We start from the raw sequence: 27,716 nt of genomic DNA on the forward strand, positions 1-27,716 counted from the left end.
AGATTGTATGTTGCTCTAAAGTTCTCTCTGTACATATATCAATCTGAGATCTTTCTATATGTGACCTAATTGGGGGATTATCCAACATCTGCCTACTTATGGGGTTCTTACACCTTACATCTCGTACTGGCCACTGTTGGAAGCCTGATACTGGTCTAGATGGACCACATGTCTGATCCAGTCTGGGACTCCTATGCTCCTGTCGGAGAGACGGGTCTGCTGTATGTTTGTCAAACTTTTAGGGTTTTTTTCACTTTAAAAATCATTGGACGTTGTCATCACAGCCATCCTGCTACTGGAGCAAGACTCCATTGTGAACTTTTAGATAATGTAGCTGCCTATCATTTTAATGCAGTTTGGTTTTGTTAGGGTTTAAATTATTTGGTAAATGTTATTCAATGGGGTTCAATAGTTTATATTGTATTGTAAGGGATATTTATTTGACTTTTCTCATAATTTCCCACAACAAACAACTTAATATCCATTAAACTATTGTGTGCCATGAATTTCCCTTAAAAACAAAAAATGACCTTTTGTCATTTTTTTGCTCTGACAACCAACCAGCTATAGCCAAAGCAAACACCAGAAGTCAGATTGGTCTGAAGACCCCACCCTTTCGAAGAAGAGGCTATACTGTCAGTAGGTAACTCATGCCCCAGTCCTGCAAACACCTACTACATGTATAGCGAACTTTACAACCCTGAGTAGTTCCATTGATTTCAGTGGGATGACTCACCATAGTAAAGTTAGGCATGTGTATAAATCTGACTGGGATGATACGACAGGGTTGCCTGCTATAGCCGGGGAGTAATCTCAATGACCTAGGAGGTCCCAATGCGAAGTGTTTGCAGGACTGGGACCTTACAATCATTGGCTGGTAATTCCCTCCGAAGTTAAACCTACTAAACATATCAGAAGTAGATCCATGAGCAGAGTTTGATCATGAGCTTATAAGGAAGGAGAAAAAATATTCTTAATGTTACTACAATTAATGTTGTTCTATTGTCCCATTAGTTATTGGTGGAGTTTTATATTTGGGTGCGTCATAAGTTCATATGGTGTCTTGAGGTTTGCATGTCATATTGACAGCATAGGACCATTCAGTGTTACCCCCACAAGAACTGTCCGTAAGACACCCATCAATACTAACAGACACCCCCTCAAGGCACCATATAACATCTCATCTGCACCCCAGTGTTGCAAGATTACTTCTTTCGTCTATTGCTTCCTGACTGGTAGGCTGGGCTTGTGCGAGTCATGACACATACCTGTATATTCAGGGAAGCAGATGGTCAGAGGTGATTTCTTGATCTTCTCGGCAAATAGGTCTTTCTTGTTGAGGAAGAGAATGATGGAGGTATCGATGAAGAATTTGTTGTTACAGATGGAGTCGAAGAGCATGAGAGACTCATGCATGCGGTTCTACACCAGGAAGCAGGTCAGAAAGGAAAAGAGAGAGACAGGCGAGAGAGAGAGAAAGAAAAAGTTAGATTTAGGAAAGGAGACTGTTTACCAAACCAAACTCTGGGAAACGGTTAGAAAGCACGTTTCTAACACAGGACACTCATATAACACAAGACAGTTACAAAAGACAAGGAGACAGTTTTATTCTCTTCAGATCAAATCCACTTGCAGTTACTTAGTATTCAACAGAACAGAATCCTAGTAGAGTGCACAGGACAGCAACAGAGCCTCCCATGATGACACAACCTACCATTTGCCATTCTTGATTGGACCAAAGGTCTGCTTCTAGCCATGACCACTACCTGAAGCTTCAAAGAAAGGTGAAAAGCCCCCATAATGTATCTGACCACCTGTACAGTGCAAAACATGGGGATGGAGGCATATACTTCCTGAATCTTGCAGTTATCCATGGGTGCCCAGAAGCACAACATTTCATTAGTTTCATCTGAGTCTGCAGAATTACAAATTGTTGTTAGTGGTCATAAAGTGATCTGTCTTGCTTTCAAATTCAGGGGAACTAGAAAATGGTGAGGACTAGAGAATAAAGCAGACTGTAGGCTCTTCCTCACCCCCATCAAATCAACCTATTTATTGAAATCATAACCATGTCCTTCCTCAGATACCCAAGCCCCATGTTGCATGGCCTGTCTTTTCTGCTGGGTGGAATGGTGTAGCCCTCACCTCCTACATGAGGCAGAGAAAACAGAAGCTTCCATGCTCAGTTATGCATCTTGCTGGCCATCCCTATGCAGTGATGAGTAGAGTTGGATGGGAAACAGGTTTCAAGAGTTTGCTGTTTTTCCCCATCTCAAATGAGGACAAAAAGTCAAAAACTCAAATATTTGTGAACTGAAAAACTGGATTTTTTTGGTCTTGGGTCGGTTGTAACTTTTTTGATTATTTTTTAAATGTTTCATTTCGATTGACTTTTTTTGTCTTTTTTGAACCCTTTTGGTCCAGTCTGACTAGCTTACTTTTTTTTTAATGGAAAGTTGTTCTGAACCAGAATTTTTTCATTTAGACAATGTTGAAACAAAACATTCAAACAACGTTGACACTTTTTTCTTCTTTTTTTGAGATGGAAAACTTGTCAAAACTCAAACCTGTTTCCAGAGCAGTTTTGGTTGTGATGAATCAGGTTTTTTTCAATGAATCTGTCAAACTTTCCAGCGTGTTCCATTGGTGACTGCTCAATTGCCTATCTCAGCTGAGCAGCAGCTGGTCTGGCATTCACTCTGCAGGGTACCATACGTCTTCGGTTGCATGGGGAGAAAAGGGGACAGTGGTGAAACTCATTACTGCAGGAATGCCAGATCAGGGACTACTGAGGAAATTGAGGTATGTATTGAAGTAGCCCTGTGCTTCCACAGTGCACACAGTACTTATGTATCAGTCAGTAGATACCAGCCAGCCAAGTAGCATCAGACACGTGGTATTACTCCTCCATAACCACTATGGGCTATAGTCATGCTAAATACACATCATGGTGATGCTCCTAGTTTTGAAAGGAGCAGAGTTGTTTGTGTCAGCGCTATCCTATGCCCTTGTCCCCCTTGAAAGTCTTCAGTCTGTCTCTGAAAATCCCCTCGTAACAGCAGGATTTGTTAAGAGTCCTGACCCTAAAGGATTCAACATATTGAAGAAGTAAAATGAACCAAACTTCAGTTCGTTGGCCAGTGTCCCGGCCCTCCTGATGTCTCTCTGTTGGGGGCTGCATGAGAGACGGTGCTCGTAGCGGGAAGCTCTTCAGTGCCAAGACTCTGACTCAGAGGCTTATTGACACACACAGTTTGACTGTGCCAGGCTGGGGCGTGGATCTACCCCCACGCGAGCGTGCGCACCCTGCTGACGCGTGCTAACAGTTCGTTTGAGCTAGTCCCGTTAACGAACGGTTATTGTGTCAGCAGAGTGCACACGAACAGTTAGATCACGCCGGGTTACTGTGGAGTAGAATCACCCCCAGCTTGTCGCAGTCCTATTGTTCGTGTAGACGAGCCCTAAGAGATTTTTAGTGCATCTCTCTGGATTGGACGCTACTCCTAACACTGCGTTCGGTGGCTTCTCAGCAGCTTCTTAATTAAATGTCCCTCTCGTAATCTGGTGAGGGTCACATGAGGTCTGTGTTTTTTTTTAAATGATGCTATAGGACTTGTCACCAGAAAGGGATGAAAAGAAAAAAGACCAGATGAGGCTGAGCTAGTGTGAATTAGCTGCCAGAAGCCACAGAATATCCCAAAACGGAGTGTTTTCACTCTTTCACTGCCCCAATTGCATTCCGTCATGTTCAATGGCTTGAGATGCTTAGTTTATATAAACAATTATATACACAAGTCATTAAAGCATGGACTGCTGGGACTGCAAAGACCAGAATATACGGTACCACAGGCCCTTTCAACAGTGAAAGAATTTTTTTTTCCTCTGCATAAACTTACCTTTAAACAAACAAACAACCCCTCCCCACAATCCAAATGCCATTTGCTATCATTCTTCTAACCATCATGGGCCAGATTTTAGACACAGGCCACCAATTTTGTGTCCATAAATTGCCAGTGCAAGTTTGCCTCTTTGATTATTGTACCGACAAAACCACAAGTGCAAAAACAGGGCCCCAGTTAAGGCTAAGTTGAAAATGTCCTTTGTCAAAGTCATACAGTGCAATAGTTACATCGGCCCAGCAATGAATTCTGTTACATTGTGGAATAGTCTCCCAAGAGAGCTGATGGCATTTCTACTGCCTAAGTCATTTAAAACGGAACTAGACACAACACTATTAAATGTACCACTTGGAACAAACCTGCACTGGAGGGACGTGGAACCGGATGTCACTGAGTTAAGAAAACAGATATGGAGGGTTTTTATCCCTTGAACATTTTAGAAGACAAGAGCAATGAGATTGACACACAAACAACTGAGAGGTTGATTCTCAGACCAGTGCATGTGTCCTGGGTGTTATCAGGGCCGCCAAGAGCGGGTTCAGACCCTGGTTAAAAATTTTTTCAGGGCCCCCCCATCAAGGGTGGACCGGCTAAACAGGGCCGACAAAGCTGGGGAAGCTGGGTCCCGGGCCCCCTTCCAGACCACCGGGTCCTGGTAATTTGTACCGGCTTCCCCCTCCTCTCATCGGCCCCGGGTGTTATGAGAGTAATTTATGAATTTGACAGAGCTAGAAAAATAACCTTGTCAATTGCAGGCCCCAGAGCTCTGTAACCTATTCCCTAGGTTGATCAGTAAGAATCCTACCCTTGCCATCTTCAGGTCACAAAGCAAGATTCACTGTTCAGTAAAACATTTCCCAAAGAACAAGAGCAGACGCAAGTTTGAGATCATGTTCAAAGGAAGGAGCCAGTTATTATTTCAGAAACTATGACGGAGAATTGAGAGGCCCTTCTGGATAGATCCAATTGTTTTCTATAACCTCCATACTGTACATAGTTACTACTTGAAAAATTCTCTAGAAACCCTGATAGATGGAGGACTGATCAATATACCTGCATTGGCAGGAAGATGGTAGGTCTTTTCCATCTCTAACTTCTGTGATTCTACCAAACATACAAAGCAACTGCATGAAAGTGAATATATAGACCTTATGGAGTTTCCAAAATGCATCCAAATGAACCAAACTAATACTTACAACGGGTTGATTGAAAAGACTTTAGGATTAAAAATACACAAATTGCATCCGAAAGAGAGTCTTGGATAAAGGAAATCTATGTATGAAGAACATCAATGAGAAAAAACCAGAGCGCAATGACCCTATGTACACATTAGCCCAATATAATGCCATTACCATTCTCCTGGAGTCAAATAATGTTGGCACAGTGCTTTGAAGATGCACATTACTACATAGGCATTATTATTATTTTATTTACTTCTAAACATTACTATGGCAGTAATCACTGTAGCATTGTTACTGCATTGTGCTTTACTTCCATCCCCACCAGAGAGATCGTTGTCAGCATTATCTGAAGCTAGCAGACTTACATTATGAATTTAAATATCCATGTAGGTTAGATATTTTTTTTGTTAGGGCCGATATTTGTTTCAATGGGAGAGGTGCTGTTGTGTCATATAGACATTCATTACCTGTTGCTGTGCTCTGTTAAAGGGGCACACACTTTTACCTGAGCGAAGTTAAATAAATAACAAGGGTCTCTTTATTGCCATCTATGAAACGTGAATTGAAAAGGAAATAAATAGCCCTGACTGAAAAGTATTCATGTTGAAATTTTCTGATGGGGGAAAAATACATTTTTCATGCCAAACTTTTTTCACTGTGGGATCAACGCTATAGCTGGTGTTCACAGAAGTATGGTGTGACTATAACATACATTCTGAATGTCCTGCCTTCTAACATGGTTGGGTATTCCACAATACACTAGACTGAGGATCTGATCCTGAAAATCCTCCATGCGGAGAACTGTAATTGACTTAAAAACATAAGAACGGCCGTACCGGGTCAGACCAAAGGTCCAGCTAGCCCAGTATCTGTCTACCGACAGTGGCCAATGCCAGGTGCCCCAGAGGGAGTGAACCTAACAGGCAATGATCAAGTGATCTCTCTCCTGCCATCCATCTCCATCCTCTGACGAACAGAGGCTAGGGACACCATTCCTTACCCATCCTGGCTAGGGGCATTGTGGCCTTCTTGCAAGACCGGTCCCTAAATCTTTCCTTTGGAAATACATGGAAACCCCTCAAAAATGTTTTAAAATGTAAAGCAGTTCTTGAGCAGGTAACTAACATTTTTCATTGAATTTAGCTGCAACCAGACAGAATGCACATTTATATGTATATATGTGGTTGCCCAACTCTGTGGAAGTAAATAACAGAATCTCGTTGACTGTCACATGGCTGTTTTCAGATAGCCATGAGCCAGGTTTGTTATCATGGGTGTAAATATTATTCATTAGCCAACAAATTTATTATGCAGCCTCACTACACAACACTGGAAGCCACTCTAAGGAAATTTTAGTTTAAGAGCTATTAAAAAAGTAAATGCCAGATCTTTCCCACAATAGTGCCCTCATTCTCCTATATTCATTCATTTTAAAAACTCAGCTCTATACCCTAAGCCACTGAATGGGAAAGAAGGAAGGGGACCGGGGGAAGAGAGCGAGTGAGCACTGTTCCCTTTTAAGGAATGGGAGACATCAGGAAATAGTGATCAGTAACTGGACAGATAGGCAGGCAAGACATTTTATCCATTGATTAATTCAACCACAAAATTTGGCTCTGTATAACTCTGCTGGCATTTTCTTAGTTCATGAGGTCGGAAAGAGTTGTTAACAAAAGGAGCAGTTTCTCCTCTGTAGCGGGGCGTTGGTCTTTATGTATTAGCTGCTCAATCCTGCTAGGTTAACATTAGTGTCCTATTGCAGGACAATGGAGAAACGCCAATTAACATGTCATATTGTGGCCCACAAGGTCCCTTTGCATGGCAAGAGCAGTGCAAAGGGCCTTCAAACTGCCCGAAATGGGCAGCTGAAGATTCCCCCAGCATGGGCTACCCTGGCTTTATGGCAGCCTCTCTGTTGTTTCCCTGACCCCTTTAGCATAAGGGGCAGGAAGAGGCCTTGTGGGGGCAGGAATATACTACACAATGGCCTCGGGCTTTAAGTCACGGGGACTGGGAGCTGCCCAATAGTCTCCTTTGTACGGCTGGCATGGCACCAAGTGGATTTACCCTGTGCTAAGGTTCTGGCTCACTATGTTTGCACCGCCTGCAGCTCATGATTGCCCTGGAGGCTTTAATAACTGGACTCTGGTCCTGCTCTGACACTGTGGCTGGCTGGCTTGAGACTCTCAAGATGGCCTGATTAACCAATTTAGCGTCCATACTCTCTGGAGACTTAATGGCATCACACTAACAGGCTCGGTCTAATTAAACCACATAGATTAATACAGATCCTTTACTGCCTTACTTAGAACCCTTTAAATAATTAAACCACAAAGAATTTTAAAAAAACTGAGTTGACTTTTCCTTATGTCTGCTCACACCCTTTTGGTCATGTTTGTTTCTACCCTGCATTTCACTGAACTTGGACCCTGAGACCAGCTTGGTTTGTTTCACTCTGTTTCTAGTCCATTTCACTTTCTGTTCTCCTGCACCAGCTCAAAAGCTGCTGTGTTTAGTGCTTCCAATGTTTCAGGGGAAAGTTTAAATCCGAAAAGCCTAGTTTCATTGATGTATTTTTAAAACATCATTTAAACATTTCTACTCCTATTAGTTGTTGTTGATGATAATCATATTCTAATGAAATAGAAAACCTTAGTGTTAGGTCAGATTGTCAAGCATTTTAGGCTTAACTCCCTGCCCCTCTCCCACAACTTCCTTTAGAAGTAGACAGAATTATGCAATGAGCACTGGAAGTATGAGTAATAGGTGCAAATAGTTCCACATTCAGCCTCATTTAGCATTATGAAAATGACTGTATTGGGCCAAATTCATCCCTGTTGTAAGTCCATTGTCTAATACAATTACATCAGGGATCCCTGGTTTGGCCCATGCTGCCTTTCTATCCTTAATGCTTTTTCTTCTCACTCTCAGTCCCTGTAGTAACATTCTGAGTAGCGCGTTACCTCGTGTTCGTACAGGAGCATGTCAAAAACAATGGTAATTCTAGTGCAATCAGAGAATGCCGCATACAGCACTCATTGGGCCATAGTGTCACTGATGAAGGGAAAAACCTGTGTTAGGCTCAGGAAGCGCTAAGAATTTTAACTCCTGGAGTTCCTCCGAATCATCCCATCAAAGTATGAGTTAGTCCCTCTGTGGGAAGGGTGGGGGGAGCTGGCCCTCCAAACCTTTGGTGTCTGAAGATCTCTGGGGAAACCCCAGAGAATTTAGGATCATCAAGGACGACTGTGGATTTGCATTTCTCCTTGCTCCTCCAGCTCCTTCCCCATGGAGGTAGGTTTCCTTCAGGAGCCCTGCCATCAGTCTGGATCTTACTCCAGGTGCAGTGTGTCACCTTCCTATGTTCCTGCGATAATTTGTGGGAGTTAGTTTCAGGCAGGGTCTTGTAGAAATGATAGTTTCAGCATCTAAATTCTCGGCACTTTTATACAACTACTCTGTTCTACAAGCTCTAAAGCCTTTTGCCCTGCTTTTGTGAGGCTGCTAATTGTTACCATCCATTTTCATTAGGTACATAAAGACCATTGAAATAGATATAATTAAGGGAAAGCTTTTCAAAAGTTCATGTGCAAAAATTTGAGTGCAGTTGGACACTATATTTGCGTGTTGCATACCGTCATTGCTGATATAATTCAGTAGTTGCATGCTTAAATGGCCAATTTATGTGCACAGCTACAGCAACTGATTATACACGTTTGGGAAACAACTGGTGGGGTCATTTTTGGTGTTGATCAATGGCCAGCTGGGACTTCTGTTACCTTGATCGCCTAGTAAAACATTGCCACTCCATTTGACTTCCATGGAGTGCCTTAAACATGGCCACGTGTGTTTCCTGTGAAATATACAAAGAAATAGTCGCTCGGTAAAAGTGCACATTGGGGCAGCCATTGAGTTATGATTTCAATAGAGAAATAGCAACTGCTGCTATTACTGATCACAACAGATTTTGAAAAAATGTTATTTCCACCCTAGGAAATACAGAATATAGTGGAACTCATCGGAGCTTTGCTAAGTTGAGTAATGACTGACAGTCAAAGCGCGCACACATTTTGTATTTACTGTAGCATCTTTGGGAATATGGGATGGGATGTGCCATACAAGATCAGCTCAAGTTTAGTATTCTGCCTCTGGCAGTCGCCAGGGTAGTGTCAGGAGGCAATATACCGGCACAGACCAAAGTAAGGTAATAGCAGGAATCCCATTTAAAAAACCCTCTCTCATATAAAAATAAATCTCTAGTAAAAATCTTCCTACTAATTAATAATATTGAAACATAGCTTTCATCTTGCACCAGTAGGTCTCAAAGTACTTTACAAAGGAGGTCAGAGAAGGGAAGTGACTGGCTCAAGGTCACCCAGCAAGCCAATGGCAATGCTGGGAATAGAACCCAACTCTTCCAAGTCCCAGTACAGTATCCACTAGGCCACACTGCTTCTATCTATGCCACTGTGGGGCAACCAGCTGGTCAGTGCCATAATATGTACATATATGCAGGGCAAAAAGTTGCTGCTATTAATAATGCCGATCATTTGTTATACATTTTGGTAGACCCTGCTGCACATTACTGATTCTCAGTGACTACAAGCCAGCTGTTCACCTTGCCTCTGGGACTGTTTAGGGGTCTGCTTGGCCCCTGTTGAAATTAGAGCAGCCCTGGGGTTCCTCTAACTTATGTTTGGTCTGCTCTGGCTCTGTAGCATATGTAGACAGCAGAGAATAGCCAGGTTGTGTGTGTGTGTTTCTTAATGAAAAGATGACCCAGTTACACATTTAGGAGTTTACAATGAATGTTTTAGTAATGAATAATTCTATTAAGGGTGGTTTGAATGTGAATGTCACATGCAGTATTTAGCAGATGTCTGATTTCATCTTACTAACCCTGTAACCCTGGGAGTGCTCTGTAGTTCTCTAACAAAGACCAGCTATAAATGCAGAGCAGTAATTTTTCCATGCTCCAGAAAATCCATATCCAGCAAAAAAAAAATACCAAAAGCCTTTGGTGCTTCTTCATGGAAGCCTACTCAAACTGCCACCACTCACCTCATTTTGACTGGCTTCTTCAGGCTTCATAACACATGTGCCATATGATTTTTCCTGGTCCCTTTTGGTGCCTCAGTTTGTTTAAGGGATATCACTCATGGAGGAGGAATAGATGAGGCAATAAACAGTATTTGTGGGGAATTAAGCCCCCAAGTGAAACCGAAATGACAATAGTGTAGGATGACTTCAGGCATTGGCATAAATGGCTCTGGAACGTGTTTGCTATTATAGGACATGATTTAAAAAAAATCACAACAGAAACAAAAATGTTTCTTTTTCTTTGGGAGGCCTTGAAAGTTTCTTCACAGGTCAGGTTTTCTAAACCTTTGATCACTTTTGTTGCTCTCCTCTGGACTCTGTCCAATTTCTCCACATCTTTCCTAACGTGTGGTGTCCAAAACTGGACATGGTGCTCCAGCTGAGGCCTCACCACTGCTGAGTAAAGCAGGACAGTTACCTCCCATGCCTGACCGTCACTTCTGTTAATACACCCCAGACTGATATTAGCCTTTTTTTGCAACTGCACCACATTGTTGACTCCTATTCAGTTTGTGATCCACTATAGCCCCCAGATCCTTTTCAGCCATACTACAACGAAACTAGTTATTCCCCACTTTGGAACGGTGCATTTGTTTTTTTCCCAGGGGCGGCTCCAGGCCCCAGCACGCCAAGCGCGTGCTTGGGGCGGCATGCCGCGGGGGGCGCTCTGCCGGTCGCCGGGAGGGCGGCAGGCGGCTGACCTCCCGCAGGAGGAGGTCCACCGGAGCCACCTGCCGCCCTCTCGGCGACCGGCAGAGCGCCCCCCCCCGGCATGCCGCCCTGCTTGGGGCGGCAAAATGTCTAGAGCCGCCCCTGTTTTTTTCCTTCCTAACTGTCGTACTTTGCACTTGTTTCTATTGAATCTCATCTTGTTGATTTCAGACCAATTCTCCAATTTGCCAGGGTGGTTTTAAATTTTAATCCAGTTCTCCAAAGTGCCCAGCTCGGTGTCATCCACGAATTTTATAAGCATGTTCTCAGCTCCATTATCCAAGACAGTAATGAAAATATTGACTACTACCAGTCCCCAGAACAGACATCTGTGGGTCCCCACTAAATAAGCCTTCCCAGTTTGACAGCAAACCATTGATCACTACTCTTAGTAGGTCTTTCAACCATTTGTGCATGCACCCTATAGAAATTTCATCTAGATCCCATTTCTCCAATTTGTTTATGAGAATGTCATGTAGGATGGTGCCTTACTGAAATCAAGACATGTCTACTGCTTCCACCCTATCCACTAGGTCAGTAACTCTGTCAGAGAAGGAAACTAGGTTGGCTTGGAATGACTTGTTCTTAACAAATCCATGCTGGCTGTTCCTTATAACCCTATTATCCTCTAGGTGCTTACAAACTGTTTAATGTTTTATAAAGAGGATGGTGATCAGTTGTTCTCCATGTGCCCTGAAGATAGGACAAGAAATAATTTGGCTTAGTTTGCAGCAAGGGAGATTTAGGTTAGAAATTAGGAAAACTTTTTGACTGTAAGGATAGTTGAGCTCTGGAATGAATTACCGACAGACACTGTGGACTCCCCCCGCCACTGGAGGTTTTTATGAACAGGTTAGCCAAACACCTGAGAGGGATGGTCTAGGTTTACTTGGTCCCCCCTCAGGCTGGGGGTGGGACTTGATGACCTCTTGAGGTCCCTTCCAGCCCTACCTTTCTGTAATTTGGTGGTTATCTGTTTTAAAGTGATATGATTGGATATAGGTAGTGGCAATAAGGTTAAGGTTCAGTCTTTCTACGCTGCAACTGGTGGAAATCCTTCTCTTTGTGTCTTCTGGGAGTCATCCAAATTGTAAAAGACCTTTGGCCTAAATTCACAAAACCGATTCAAGGGTTATTTTCAAAGGCGAGAAATACTCTACCTACTCTGTTGTGATGGTAGGAAATAGCCTGATTTACTGAAGTTAAACAAAGTTAGATACCTGTTTAGCATCCTTGAGACCAGGTCCATAAATGTGTTTCACCTCTGTGGCTGCAAATACAAATATCCACCATAGAAGTGTGGATCATACTTAGGACAGAATTACCGGTAAGAGGAATGGGAAACTTCCCACTTGTATTAAGTTCACAAATGAATTATTTAAGGAAAATGAAGTGGCTGAGATGAATTGATTAAAAGCTAATGACTGCTAACAACTTTTATAATACCAGCATAGACACATACTATTTATTTGGAAAACAACTGTATTTCTTCCCAACCAAAGAATGATGCCATTATATTTAAATGGATTTTCATGCATATGAGTACACTGGATATTGAGTAGTACCAGGGACCACTGCAAAATGACAAGCTTTGACCAAAGGTGTAAGATAACCAGAAAATCACACTGAAAATAGAAGATGACATAACCAAATTATAGACCTAAGAACACAAAGACTATTACATCCTGTCCATCAAACTATGATCTACAGAGCATCAGCTAACAAATGCGCTGCTTTCTGTATGATGAGTTATAATAATGTTCTGTTTATTTTATGGGATGGACGCGCAGCCCCTTCGTCATGAGCCAATCATGACATGGAAACCCAGGGGGATTATTGAGCCAAGAAAACAGCACCTGTGTTGAATCTCCACTTGGATCAGCTAACGGCATTTTCCAAAAGATGAGACATCAGAACAAAGCTCAGGAAGTTAAAGTTCCCATGGCAATAGTAAACTCAACCACACTGCCCTCCGTGTATATGAGTATACCATGAACACAAGACACAAGGACTGCAAACCATGGTGCAAGTACACACTGTAGCTGAGGCCTTGTCTACACATAATCTTGCACTGGTTTCATTAAACTGGTTTAGTTAAACTGATGCAAATCCCTTCCTGGACACTCTTTTTATTTTGCTTTGAGAGCCCTACTTTGGTTTAGCTCCAGCCTGTTCCTAATCAACTTAAACTAACCCGAAATAAGCGTCTGCACAGGATTTTGCACCAGTTTACATAAACCGGTTTAAAATCACTTCTTAAATTAAACTGGTTCAACTGTGTGTGTAATAGTCATCATCATAATACTTAGCTCTGATAGTGCTTTTCATCAGTAGCTTAACAAAGATGGTCAGGATCATTATCTCTATTTTACAGATGGGGAAACTGAGGCATGGAGCACCATAGTGACTTGTCCTAGGTCACCCCACAGGCCTGGGTACTGGATCATGTAGATGAAGAGTTAATACTGCTATGAGGGACTTAAATTTTGAATTTCTTGAGTGTGTGTGTGTGTGTGTGTTCAAATTATCCATGTTGATGCTGCATTAATATAAAGGTGTTTTTTTTTTTTGCATTTAATATACATGCTTATTTCAAACTTTCAGGTCCTTGTGCAAGACAACAGCTGATACCTGGCTCATCATGTAAGTAATACACACAGATACCCCCAAATTCTGACAACAACCACCCACCCAGGCGCTTACGATCTTACTGACATAATCACACAGTGTTAAAATATTTTTGTAAGGAAACAGCCTTCAATTTCAAGCTTCCACAGAGTAATTGAAAACAAGCGTAAGTTCAAGAGAAAAAAGATCTGATATACGTTATTTTTATAAAATACCTTTTGTCAGCATCCTCTTAAAGCTCCATATTTCCAAGAGCATGGAGATCTGGCAAACATCTGTAGCAGCTGAGTGATGGTTCCATCAGTGTCATGGCAGCAGCTCCGGGGTGTGTGTGTGTGTGGATATTGTTAATTCAGAGATATCTAGGGCCTCAAAGGGAGACACAATAAAACCCTCTCACACTAGAAAAGAGCTGGCACTTTATTAACATTTTGTAACTAATAAATACATTACTGACAGCCAATAAATTATGACAAACACTAACAATCTATTAACCAAATGGACAGTCACTCCCCATACAAAATTACAGTTAATACGATTTGGGCCATTGAACATGCAAGAAAAAAGATTCAGCAAGGAATCGACAAAAGAACAATCTTAGCAGACGTCAATGTTCCTTAAAAAACCAAAAGGCCAAGGCGCTGCTGTGAGGGAGGGGAGGCGGAGGGGAAGTTGGAGGACAGTTATGGGCCACAGTTGCCTGTGACTAGAAACAAACGGTGGTGATGTGTATGATTCTAAAAGCTGCTATTCCTCTATTTAGTTGGAGGGGAAAATGGAGTGTGGGAGAGGGAGGGAAAGGAAAATGGCAGAGTTAGACTCAGTCAGGGGAGCAAGGGCCTAGATTACAGAGGGAGGCACAGGCGGTAACGAATGAGGAATACATTAGATAAAGAACAAACTTTTCAATGCAGTAAATGGCCTGTCTTTAAACATCCTGATTTTTTTCCAGAATTAGCCTGTAAGGGGTGGCTTAAATGGCCAGATCTACATGGGGGGGGGGGCATCTGTAAGGTTTGTTTTGCGGTGTCTCCAAACCCCCAGTTGTCTGCCCCATTTGCATCATCTACCCATGACAGTGCTGCATTGTGGGAATAAATCAGTGACTCTCCCATTGCCTTAAGGGCTGGGCACAACAGTTGTGGGAGAGACCTGTGACAAATCTGGCCTGCCCTATGCAATGCAGGATCGATGTTGTCCTTGCCTTCGGTAGTCGGGAATCCTCTCAGCCCTACGTTACTGCCATAGAAGGTGTGCTGTGGGGGACCACCGTTGTCCCAGGTTAAAGCGTAAAATGGACAGCAAGACCAGTGTGCTGAACAGTCGGTCAGTGCTGTCCAGTCAGCGTGGCACTGGAAATGCTGATTAGTCTGGTTACCAAGGCAGCAGTGAAAGTCTCATTGTCACCCCGCTGTGGGGGATTGTTGGCACAGTGTCACTTGTTAACATCACATGTCAGTTGGGTGTTGGCCATAAACCTACATTCTAGAGGCATTGGGGGGGGGGAGGGGGAAATATGGCAGCAAACCTCCACCTTCCCTGACCACCACTCTCCTCCTCCCGTTTCCATGAGGTGGAGTGGCTTTGAAATGCATTCACCCCTCCCCACTGCCACGTCCCCTTGGCTCTCTCACAATGTCATGCTGCCTAGTTTGGCTGTGGGACCTACAGAGCTAAGCCCCCATGACAGGCCTCCATCCCGTACACCTCCTCTCTGGTAGTCACATGAAGCAAGGAAGTCAGTAGCTCCTCTAACTCACTCCTTAGGAACATGGAGTTGCACTGTCTATTCTTGTGCCTGTTTCTGACATCTCTCCTGGCAGGGAAGGGTGTGATGTGCCCTCCCGCTACAGTCCTCTGACTCGTCCCCTCAGTGGGAGCTGCCCATTCTCCCCCTGAATCTCAAGGACATCAGATGGTTTTTGAGGTTCTTGTCTTTGGAGGATTAACATGCAAGGCAAAGGGTAAAAGCCCAACCCCTTCTTACTGCAGAGCTCCCACTACTGGGGGAAGCTGGCTCAATGCAAACAATCAACCCTCCTGTCAGCTCAAACGCCAGATTCTTCCCAAACCCTTCTACCCCAGAATGCAGGGTGCTGGCTGAGAGGTTTCTTTCCCACTTTGATCACCAAAACAGCAGCAGTCACAGCTGAGACAGTAGCGCTTCAGGGCAGGTACTGTGATGTCCTTCTGTTGCTGCTGGAATGTGTTAGTAGTTCTCTGACCTGCCTTCAGCTATTTACCTCAGCATAACTGGGTTTTCTTTAGAGCCCTCCCTGGGGCAAATCGGAGAGAAACACACAAGGCCACCTTCTGACAAGGAGCGCCACTCAGCCTCCAAATCTGCACCCCTAGCATGTCTGATGGACATGTGCAAAGGCAGGTCTTGGGCATGCAAAATGGAGGTGTCACTATTAGAGGCCATATCCCAGTGTTGGAGTTGGAGAAGTGACACAGCTGTGTCTCTAGAACACACTCAGGTACAATAGTGGCTAGTTGTCTTTGGAGGTATACTACAGTGCCAGGCCCGTTCTGTTCAGAGGATCATTTCATTGCTAGTGTAACTGGAAGTAACACCATTGGCTTGTTGTGCCATCTTATATCCAGAGTCAGGACTTGACCCCAGCTCTCCCAACTCCCTATCCACTGGACCACATCTTCCAGTTATGGTACTACCAGTCAGGATGCCATGACTAAGGCTGTAAAATCTTTATTATTCCACTTTGAAACCCTGTTCCTAGTTGTTCTGAGGTACCTCAGACACTGTCTGTTTTGGGGATAATATAATGCCTGTGATAAAACAAGTGCTAGGTAACCCCACACTTACAAGTAATTTTTTGGTCAGGAAAATCTGATCTATTTATTGATCTATTTCCACAAGTCACTTGGATGGAGCTAGGGTGATATTTCATAATGCTGCCTTGCCTGGGCCTCTGATGCTGGCTCCGCCTGTGACCCCACACTGAGAGGCGTGGCCAGCACATTGCATATATCTGGGACTGCAGCCAGATCCTAGAGAAGAAAGAGCAGGCTATGATGCGTACAGGAGCCATGATGGCAGAGGCAGCAAGGTGGCCAGTTCAGTGGGGAGGAATTCAGTCCTTGTGGTATTGCTACACATCATTCCATTGTAGTTGGTGGGAAGTAGGAAATGATCCCCAGGAAAAGACAAGGAATTAACTTCTCCACTGCAGCCTCACAAGCCAGGTATGCACCTCCTATATCAGAGACGCGAGATCAGTGAGCGCAACAGAATGCCCCCACAGAACAGACTCTGGAGTGTGGAGGAGTGCACCGGCACAGGAGCGGTTAAATACCATATATCCTAGTTCAATAGGGCTCTCATTGTAATGAGGCCACTATAAGGTCGAGCATAACAGAAAGGCTCACTTCTGCTGTTTTGAACTGTGTATTCCTGATTCAGTGGACCCCTCTGGGTAAAAATAAAACCAAACCAAGAGGGAGGATCATAGACCCTCCTAAGCAAGCATGTTCTTCTACCACTCTCAAGACCGCTCGCTGTGCCAGTAGCTCACTGTTCTCCAGGGACTATTGCTTTCAGACTGGATCCTATCAGTGACTATCTGGGCTCAGGTCAGATTCAGACTCCTGGTTCTCCTACGTCAATATATTTTCTCTGTGGGTCTCCCATATGACAGAACTGGGTGTGAAGGTTTTGTTTTCTGTGGCTTGTCCTAACAACCCAAAGGCCAAACATGCATCTCAGTCAGTATTTAAGCAGTGGAAAGAGGCAGCTTCCATTAGTGCTTAGTACAAAGAAAGGAGCAGGCTGATATGCCCTGTGGTGGCCGATACATCTGAACAGCCGCTGTCTCCACTACTGCTGGTGTCCATGCAAAGTCTGAGCTACAGCAAGGGACAAAGGGGAAATGCATCTTGAATGCCCACAAGGACAGAATGCCTGGGCCAGAAGGGGGAAAAGCTGGCTGGCTATTCTAGGGCACTGTGTTCCTGAAGGCAGTTGCAAACAAATATCATCCAATGTAGGATTGCAATGAATCCTTCACTGTGTCCCCTATCCTGAGGTACTGCTGCAGGGAGATAGAAGGAGCCTGGGTCAAGATGAACACATTTAACTTCTGCTGCGACAGATCTAGTCTAGAGCTGTGTTACATTTCACTGTTATGAATCATAAGCGACTTGCTCATCTGGGATGGATCCCTTGCCATGTCATTCACTGCATCTGAGATTTGCACAATCCAAGTTATAGTAGCTCTAGCACTGGGCACCAGACAGCCCCTTTAATCTAGAACTGGTCCTAGTGAAAAGACTTCAGTGTCTTTCTTCTAGTTCAGTAATGTGGAGCTGGCTACGTTTGTGAAGAAGCTGTTTGGGTTGTGACAAAAAATATCACTGCCCAGGAAGCGGCAATGAATAGCTTTGCCTGAATTGGCTGCAGTTTGCACACATTCACCATGCTTTTCAGTTCGAGTGAAAGGTCTCTCTAGTGAGTTCTTGGGTTGCTGGCTTGAACACAGAATTGTCTCTTTTCAGAATCACATTCACACCGTAATATCTTATGTGGGTCACAGGCCTGCATCTGCCAACATCCATGATATCCTATAACGTCAGCAGCTCAGAAACCATAACTTACAATAGGACAGTATTCCCCTCTGATTGTTCCTGATGGAAAATGAAATGGGGGCATAAGCATGGCCAGCTCTTTTGTTCAACCTGGACCTTCTGTATTTCCCCTCCTCAGCTATGGTGGGCCTCTCGGGAACCCTGCCACGTGTGTGTGGTGTGGTTACTGTAGAGGTGATGCACAAGTAAAATGGGCTTGAGTGTGTGACCAGACTGGGAGGAACTTGCCTAAGGGCGTGATCCTGAGAGGTGCTGAGCAACCACTATTCCATGAGCATCAGACCTCTCAGTATCACCTCTTTAACAAGCATGTTATATTTATTCCCCCCACAAACCTGTCTTGAATTCTTGGTCACACTCCTAAAGATTCACCTGCCCGGCACAGATGAAATTGTGGTCTCATGTATTGCACTATTTTTACCCAATCAACCTCATTAATAACCAGTACTGCTTCCTTTGAAGTCAATGGCAAAACTCTCATTGACTTCAACGGAGGCAGGATCAACCCCTTAGTGTGCATCTGTGAGCCACAATATCTTTGGCATATATCACAGGATATTGCTGCTTGTGTGGTTTGTTCAACAAAGGCCCTTGGTTACTGTCTGTGGAATTCTCATGATTTCTGGTAAGTACTCAAATTTAACTCTTCTGAGGTAGCATCCTGCAGCCTTCCCAGGGGCAGAACTGGTCAGAGAACTGCATTTGAACTGACTATATCACTGGGTTCAGTAATGTTGGCAAGCCTTTGTTAAAGATGGAGGTTGACATGCTCATCTTGTGGGGTGTGTGTGTGTGAGAGAGAGAGAGAGAATCAATTCTGTGATTCATCTAGATGCTGAGATGCAGGACAGTTTATACAATCAACAAGAATTGTGGATGGGATCTGTCATCAACAGACAAGTGGCAGATGCAGTGGGAAAACTGTGGGGTCAAGAATCAATACCTGATTACGGATCTTGCAGACCAGCCTCCTGCCTTCACCACCCCACATAAGACGTGCATCATAGTGCACCACATCAGAACCTCATACAGATGCTGCAGTTACCTACTACACAACTGGAAAATGAAAGGCAGCTTCCATGGAGAAGCCATTCAAACCATGGAAAATCTAGTGAACCACTGCCCTCTCAGATACTTCTCCGGAGGGACAACCTGGATTCATTCCATGTCATCGGAAGCCACAGAGTGGAGGACAAATTTGAAAGAAGATGAAGGGGTAGGATTTTCAAATGCCCTCAGTGCTGGCCTCCTATTGAAGTCAATTAGTGTCTTACCCAACAGAAATAGGCCAAAACACAATGCTTTTGAAAACACACACTCTACATCACTCATTCTAAGAAAAATATCCTTTCAGTTTGGCTGATGATTGTACCAACTGACTGAGAACCAATTACAATAATACATTCTCTCACAGGGCGCAACCTTCATACACAGCAACTATTCAACTATTAGAGTTGGCTGTGGATTATTTAGTTATAAATTAAAAAAGCCACGTCTCGTTTAAGAGAAAATACCATGTAGACGCCCATCATTAATAACTAACTCTATGGCTAAATTAATCCTCTACGACAGATTGGTAGTTACTCATGTACTCACTAAGCCCTGCTCTTGCTCCCATTGAAGTCAGGGCAAACTGATTCTCCTCCCATTTACATTGATCTAAATCAGCAATAACTCTGCCTTGAGTCTCATAGGCAGACTTGGACCAGCCAGCAGCATTCCATATGCACCATCAGTGCCAAATCCTGAGCATCAAGTGGTGTGACTTTGTGTTAATGTCCTAATCTTGCAGAGATCTGGCCTTCCTTCTATCGCTCAGTCTATTCAAAAGCGGCGTTGCAGGCTCTTTGGCCACGGTGGCAGGTGTTTTTGTCTATCCTGACAACATCATGCTCTCAAACTGTGTATCAATGCACAAACGGGTGCATGACCTGACCCTACCTGGCACCGCCCCTGGGGCTGCCACAGAGGTGCTTGGATTCACAGAATTGCGCCAGATCTGGGAACTTCACTACACAATGCCCGGTGCAATGCCATCATTCATGGTCACTCCGGCTGGTGCAATCGTCTTCTGTAGAGTACATGTGTTGATGAAGATGTCTGTTGAAATCATTTCAAACATCAATACTTAAACTAATGCAAAATTAGGGGAAGTCAAAGAGGGGTTTTGCCACAGACTGCAATGGCAACAGGAAGAGAGGCTTACATGTCACTTCCTTGTAACTTTGCAGGAAAGTGTAACTACTATGTAATTACAGGTTTAATTAAGTAAAGTGTGTGTATTAGCCAAGAAGTTGTTCTACTTAAGCTCTGTAATACCGAATGTAATTTTCAGGTTAAATCCCATAATAGTAACTTTGAAGACAATAACCAAATAATTACTCCCTTAGAACTTAGCTTGTAATTACACAGCACAGGGCCAGTACATAATTATTGAGTTATTACATGGGTATTTGTGTCCTGGAAAACAAAACTGTAACGACTGACCATACAGCACAACCCTCCATCCCATCCCTATACTGCCATTCTCCACTGTCATGGAACAGCTATGTGATATGGCTTGGACAAAATTCAGCTGTCATATAAGTGGACACAACTCCACTGAAGTCAGAGGCACAATAAGGTTTAATTTGGCTCTGTGTACAAATGATGCTGGGTAGCCTGGGAGGTGAGTCCCAGACAACCGAATGGGAAAGCCTACATGCAAAAGAAGGCAGCCTACTGTTGGGATGTCCTGTCTCTTTAGATGTTTGAGCACTGCCCAGTGCAAAGCCTCACTTTCATGTTAGATTCAGTTTTGCTGGAAAATAAATAAAGTGAGCACAGCAGCCGGCTGTGTTTCTATCTGCTCCCTTTGTGTCTACATCGCTCTCTTTCTCCGCTAGCTCTAAATGTAGCTATGGCATGAGCTGGTGCAAAGAGGGATGGGACAAAACGAGGCAAAGGAAGAGTTAGAAGCTTGCCCAGTGTTCAAACAGAGAGAATCAAACAGTTTGATGGGGGACCAGTTTCTCCAGGGGAGGTGGTGGAAGACTGACCAGCTGATTGGACAAAGCGCTAGAGCAGAAATTGTAGGGAACAGTCCTGCGTTGGCAGGTGGAAGGATTAGATTACCGGTACCCAACAGATCCTTTCCTTGATTCTAGACTAGGCTCCTCAGGCTGGACTGAGGTGTGACTTCTGCCTGGTACTAGATATTAACAAACATTTTATGTACATTTCCAGTGCTGTTTTATTATTACTCCTACTATCCGAGGCTCCAACTGTGCCATCTTAACCCATGGTGCGTAGTATCTTACTACATGAGCAGTCCCACTGAAATCAATGGGATTGTGTGCCTAATAAGTTACTACACATTGTGAGTAAGGGTGCCACAAGCAAGCCCTGAGTGAGTATTTGTGTGTCTACATTCAAATCCTCGCTCTAACACAGTGTTCTTTTGTATATAATGAAACCACGATGGCTTTAATCCAAGTACATAAACTGTTGCATTTTCATGGAGAAACATATCCTAGTAGTGTAGGACTGGAAGGAACCTCAATAGGTCATCTAGTCCAGTCCCCTGCACTCAAGGCAGGACTAATAACATGTAATAACTATGTGCTACAACGTCATGACAGTTAACTGCACACCCAGCTGGATATAGAACATGGGCATAAATCAGCATAGCTCTGTTGATTTCAGTGGATCGATGCTGACTCCCCCCAGAGGAGGAATTGAACACTGTACTGAAGGCATGGCAAGGCAAGGACCTCAGGTATATTTTTGCTGATGCTGACAGCCCATTCCAAGATTGCTAATGCAACTCCTGCCGCGTGACATCTTCACAGGGGTTAGTGATATGGTGCTGGGGACTTGAGTCATTCAAAATATACAGAGCTTTCAAAATACACTAGCAGAATGAAAAAGCCTCTGTGGCCATTTTCCATACTAGCATCCAAGAGCAGGGAGGTATACAGTTAGCTGATTTTCACTAGGGATTAGATGTCATAGCATCCCTCCCTGCCCTCCAACATAATGTTGTTGTGATTTCAAGTACCAATGTAAAGTACATGCTACACTGTGTGTGTGTGTGTGTGTGTGTGTGTGTGTGTGTGTTATACATAAAAATAACTCTGGGGACTGTAAGGGATTTGAAGGCAGACGGATGCAGCCTTAGTGCCATGACTGCCTTATTGTGCGACAAGAGGGTTTTAATAAGGGTGGGGACTGTATCTCACTAGTTTAGTTATACTTAGTTCCTGCAATTATAACTGTTGCTTAGGACAAAGAATAAGCATCAGGCAAAAGGTTGGCTGCTCAAGGCAAACCCCCCAGAAAAGAACTGGGAGGAACGACAGAGTCTATTGATGAGTAATGCCTTGGGACAGATTTTGGAGGCAAAGTCTATATAGGACCATCATGTAGAAATCATAGTAGTATTTAGTCCTTTCATCTTCCAAGTGCTATGCAAACATTTATTAGTGAATCCTCACAACTCTTCTGTGCGGCAGAGAAGGATTAGAGCCAATTTAAATTTGAGAGGCTGAGGCAGACAGGTTAATTGATTAGCCCAGAGACACAGAGGGAGCTGTGGGAACAGAACATTCCTGTGCTCAACCTACTTGGACTCTACCATGTTTGTGTTTAAATGCATTATTCTGACACTTAGAAAGCTATCATGTTTATAATAGTTTAGTCCAAGTTAATTTAAATCCAACTATTTACCCTGATGTATTTTACACTGGAAACCCCATACAGTATCAGCAATTCTATAAAAAGGGAAGAACAGTCTAAGAAAACATGCATGGCTAAAAAGGATCTGATATCCAGACAACATAGAAACCATGAAAGATGCCTCCTGGCTGGCCCTCTGAGGTGGTTTTGAAGAGGATCAGATGCCCAAAGGAGACTGACTCCCTTTAAGGCATTGTGTATTAAATTAATTCTCCCTTCACTTGCTGTCTTCCCCATCAGATCCATCTTTGTTATGCAAAGCTGTGGGAAGGACCCAGCTTGGGCCTAATTTTCACAGTGCATTTGTGTGTGCTTAATAGTGAGCCTCCTTTGAGTACAAATGATCTGACTGGTGAGTGCAAAATGAAATTTGATACATCTGCACGTGACTAATTAGGTCTCCAGCCTACAAGTATGCAAATTTTCATATTGTGTACGCATTCATCCGTGTGTGTGTGTGTGCAAAGCAGAAATGCATAGGTACAAATATGGGAGAGAGTGAAATGGGACCACATTGGGTCAATTGTTTCTTGAGGTAGGCTGTTGGGTGGTGTATTTTTTTTCTCTCCCAATTTGCTCTGGTTTTAAATCTCTTTTAAAAAGCCGTTTGAATATAGTGTTCATTACAGACTCCTGTATTAACCAGGGCGAAATCCGGCAGTCTTTATTGACAACTTTCTCAAGCAAAATCTCCCATGAAGTTCATTGGAAATATTGCCAGAATGAATTCTGAGTCAGGACCACAGGATTCAGCCCCTGGAGATCAATCCATGCTGATTACATGAGACACACATAATTTGCTACACTGTAAAAAAACTACAGGAGAGATTAGTCTGATCCAGAGCACTGTATTTGAAACCCCCTGAATCTTTGAAGAGGTTTGGATCTGGATCTAATTCCAGATAAGAGTTCCATGGCTTCACACTCCATTGCCCTGCATGTCACAGTGTCATTTACAGCAGCATAAAATGTGTGCAAAATGCTATCAATGAGATTGGCCACAACTGATACTCACCCTGCACAGGTGTAATTGACTACACAAGGTGCAGGGCAGTGGAGAATCAGCCCCTATGCCTCAGAGCCATCTTGAATAAGAACACAGATTCATTACTGTACTTACTAAATAGGATAATACTCTACCCCAGCAATGAAAAATAAAAAGGCCCCAAATTGTATGTGCTACTGAGCAGCTGATTCTGTTAAACTTCAATAAAGGCTAAAGCTTTTTCTACCAGCTGTAATGAGATAAAGTCTTTGGTGTTCTATGCTGTGTATGTTCGGCATTTCACTTTGTGCTAAATAGTTTTATATATAGGCATGTGTGTGTACGCCCCAGTATCTATCTATACATTTTTAGGTAAATGGATGTTATTTCATAGCTCTGTTCCTTAAATTATATGCATCTCCTTCACATTAGTCATCAGCACCAGTGTGTAGTGCTATGTACTGAGTGTCATATTCAGATTTTTGGCCCAGATTTTAGAAATCAATACAAATTAATTTGCCCAAGGGCAAATCTCTGCTATCCTCATCTGCCAAATCACCTCTAAAAACCAGAGAGCGGTGGTGGTCTTTCTGGACCATGTAGGCTTATTTCCTGTCAGTGCTTTCCTCAAGAATTGAAATGAGAGAGGGTGTTTGAATTTACCGGGGGGAGGAGCATTGGAAAATGACTAAATTGGCAACACTGCATGTAATTAAGTAACAGAGGGGTAGCCATGTTAGTCTGGATCTGTAAAAGCAGCAAAAAATCCTGTGGCACCTTATAGACTAACAGACATTTTGGAGCATGAGCTTTCGTGGGTGAATACTTGCATCTGACGAAGTGGGTATTCACCCATGAAAGCTCATGCTCCAAAACGTCTGTTAGTCTATAAGGTGCCACAGGATTCTTTGCTGCTTTTGCATGTAATTAGTTGACCACTGAGAGGGGATGGAGTTGGGGGCAAGTGTAGGAAAATCCCTGCTTCCTGGGCCCCAAAAGCCTTCCACTGGAAGAGGGGCCCCCAGATTCCCATTGTATGTCATCTTGAACAGGAAAGCAAGGAATTGAGCTCATTAGTTAGCTTTCATTTTATCTGTAGATGCTGCCAAATTTTAATTTTTCCTTGTTCAACCTCGCTGAAATCAGTCGCGTACAGCCAAGAAGCCAGCATGGCCTGTTTGTTTTGGTGGTCTTAACTTGGTCACTTCTGGCTCTAAACTCTATGAAGCTTCCCTGGAGTTGATCTGTTTTTCCCATTGCCCACTAGCTGACTATGGCCCTGAACCTGCACCCACTTGCTTAAGTCTACTTCTCGGAGTAGTTCCATTGATTTCACAGGGATGCATTAGGCCCTGATCCTGCAAAGACTTACACAAGAATCTACTCCATGATTCCTCCAACTGAGCGTCAAAGGTTGGCACAGGAATACTAAACACACTGGCTGACTCTTCATGAATGCTACCCCCTGGGGAGCTATTTTGAGTTTCAGGGCTGAATGTGGGGAGAAAGAAGGCTATTCCTCTTCGGCAGTGATGAGCCAGGACAACACTACAGTACAATGGAACTGCTCCTGCTCCTATTGCAGATACCTGCCCTGCAGGCAGTGAGGCTTGACCATAAAATGACAGATATTATTTAATAATTTAGCACTATCTGATTATCATTTTGTACAGCTATATACTAGTGTAAGCTCTGATATAATTGTATAGGGTAACGGCTACCCTGCTTTTATAAGAAGGTGATGCCCTGGTAACTTAATGCAGCCGGAGGACACTATCAGGATAAACTATTGGTGCAGTTTTAGTCTCACAGATATCCTATGCACACTTTTTTGTTCACCTGGAAGATCTAAATCTTCCCAGATTGTGAATCTTCTCCGGCCCTCCCAGTATCACTCTTCTCCTCATCCCCACCTTACTGCCAACTCAACCAGATCCATCTCCTTACCTTACGTTTCTGTTCCCAACGCCAGCTCCTTCCTCCCCGACCATCCCCTCCTGCCACACTTGTTTCTTTCACTGACTCCTACATCCCGAACCCCAACAGTACCCTACTTGCTATGTTGTGCAGGCCAGTCAGGTCTGGCATTATCTTTTCTGGGCCTGGGGACACAAGCTGTATGAAAATCCAGATCTTATCGGTGTTGGAGATACTCCAAAATGCCCCAGGGAAATCTTAGGCCGCACAAGATAAAGAGTACAGCATTTGTGCCAGGACCCACATAAAGAATGCTAGACCTCCCAAGACTTTTGCATTCATATGTGTCTCCCTGCTGTGGCATTTATATAGTGCTAAACATTACGGTGTGTAACTGTAATCATACTATATTATGACTGTCTCCGAAGGCAGGGCATGTTTGGGTCCGGTAGAGAACCTGGCGTTTGGAGCTTGTGAAGTAGTACAGGTTTGATCTGGTTCTTGCTATTTAAGGAACTAGTTTGGCCCTTTGTAGTTAGTATAAATGGAGAGGAAAAAGAATATTTAAAAAAATGTGCAGAATATTTTGATGGTATCCTGTTCAGCCAATCATCAGCGATCTCTGTATAGAGACCAGTGTGATCTTGCTAGACCGTAACCCAGTCCAGAGACTTCCTGGGACAGGTCACATAGATGAGGATCATGGGCAGGCCTATGGGTACACATGTAAAATACAGTCAAGAGTTAAGGGTCAGCATGGTCCTCCCTGCTCTCTCCCATAAGCCCATATGCCTGGCCTAAGAGCAGTGGGTCCCAGCAGGTGCCCTCCTCACAGAGCCACCACTAGGGCCTCCAGAAGGTCTTCTGGGACAGAGCTTGAAAACTTCCCCCCCAGAAGCCTCAAGCCACTGCCATCACCTCAGCTGTATAACATCAGCAGACCCCCCCTTGCACTACAGCACCCCGGCAACTCCAACAAGCTGTTGACATATCACTCCCCCATCTGCTTTCCCCTCAGTGGTCCCAGTCTTTGTTTTCCTGATCATCACCAGTGCCCTTCCCTTCTCCTCCACTCCTGCAAGCCTGTCTTCTCCACACCCTTCACCCTTGCCCCCTGCCTCTCCTTCTCTCCAGCCTCTCCTGCTCTCACATTCCCTTCCTGCTCCATCACGCTGGTTGCATCAGCTCTCTACCCCCATTTCCATAAGACAATTGCATTAGTGTATCAACAACCCATAGCATCATGTACGTGGTTAAAACTTGAGGCTGAAAAGGGATCTTTAAAAATGTCTGCAGGCACCTGTACACATCCATGTATAGAGGTGTGTGACATGAGCCCCAGAGCTGAACACCAGGGTCGCCCAGAGCCCCCCGCCGCCGAATTACTGCCGAAGCGGGACCCACCGCCGAAGCGCAGCCCGGTCTTCGGCGGTAATTCGGCAGGGGGGGAGATCCCCGCCGTGGGCCTTCGGGGCACTTCGGCGGCGGGTCCCGGAACGGAAGGGCCCCCCGCTGCCGAAGACCGGGCTGCGCTTCGGCGGCGGCGGTGGGTCCCGCTTCCCCCCCGCCCCGGCCCCAGCCTCTTACCCGAGCGCGTCTCCGGCGGGGCCAAAGCTCCGTCCCGCTCAGAGCCGCGTGGTGAGGGGGCGGGGCTGTGAGCTCCACGCCAAGCGGAGGCAGCTGCCCCGCCCCCTCCCCACGCCGCTCTGAGCGGGGCGGGGCTCAGGCCCCGTTGGAGCTCCCAGCCCCGCCCCCTCACCACGCGGCTCTGAGCGGGACGGGGCTCAGGGGCTCGGCCGGAGACTCGGCGCTTGATGCGCCGAGGCTCCAGGAGAGGGGCAGAGGCGGGAGCCTCCGCTCTTCTCTTGGGGGCCCCTGCGGAGCCCGGGGCCCGGGGCAAATTGCCCCCTTTGCCCCTCCCTCTGGGCGGCCCTGCTGAACACTACCGATCTGTGGGACAATTTGGATCCATAT

At 44.5% G+C, this 27,716-nt stretch overlaps 1 protein-coding gene across 2 annotated transcripts in view; it reads right to left on the reverse strand.

Moving 5' to 3' along the window:
• Positions 1–27,716, reverse strand: part of GNAO1 (G protein subunit alpha o1) — a 310,405-nt gene that overhangs the window by 13,393 nt on the left and 269,296 nt on the right. For both annotated transcript variants that reach the window (XM_044987312.1, XM_044987311.1), the window contains exon 7: positions 1,269–1,422. In XM_044987312.1, the coding sequence (XP_044843247.1) occupies positions 1,269–1,422 (154 nt within the window). The remainder of the gene's footprint in view (positions 1–1,268; positions 1,423–27,716) is intronic.

The sequence above is a fragment of the Mauremys mutica genome, chromosome 14 (assembly GCF_020497125.1).
Source record: "Mauremys mutica isolate MM-2020 ecotype Southern chromosome 14, ASM2049712v1, whole genome shotgun sequence".
NCBI classification, from domain to species: Eukaryota; Metazoa; Chordata; order Testudines; family Geoemydidae; genus Mauremys; species Mauremys mutica.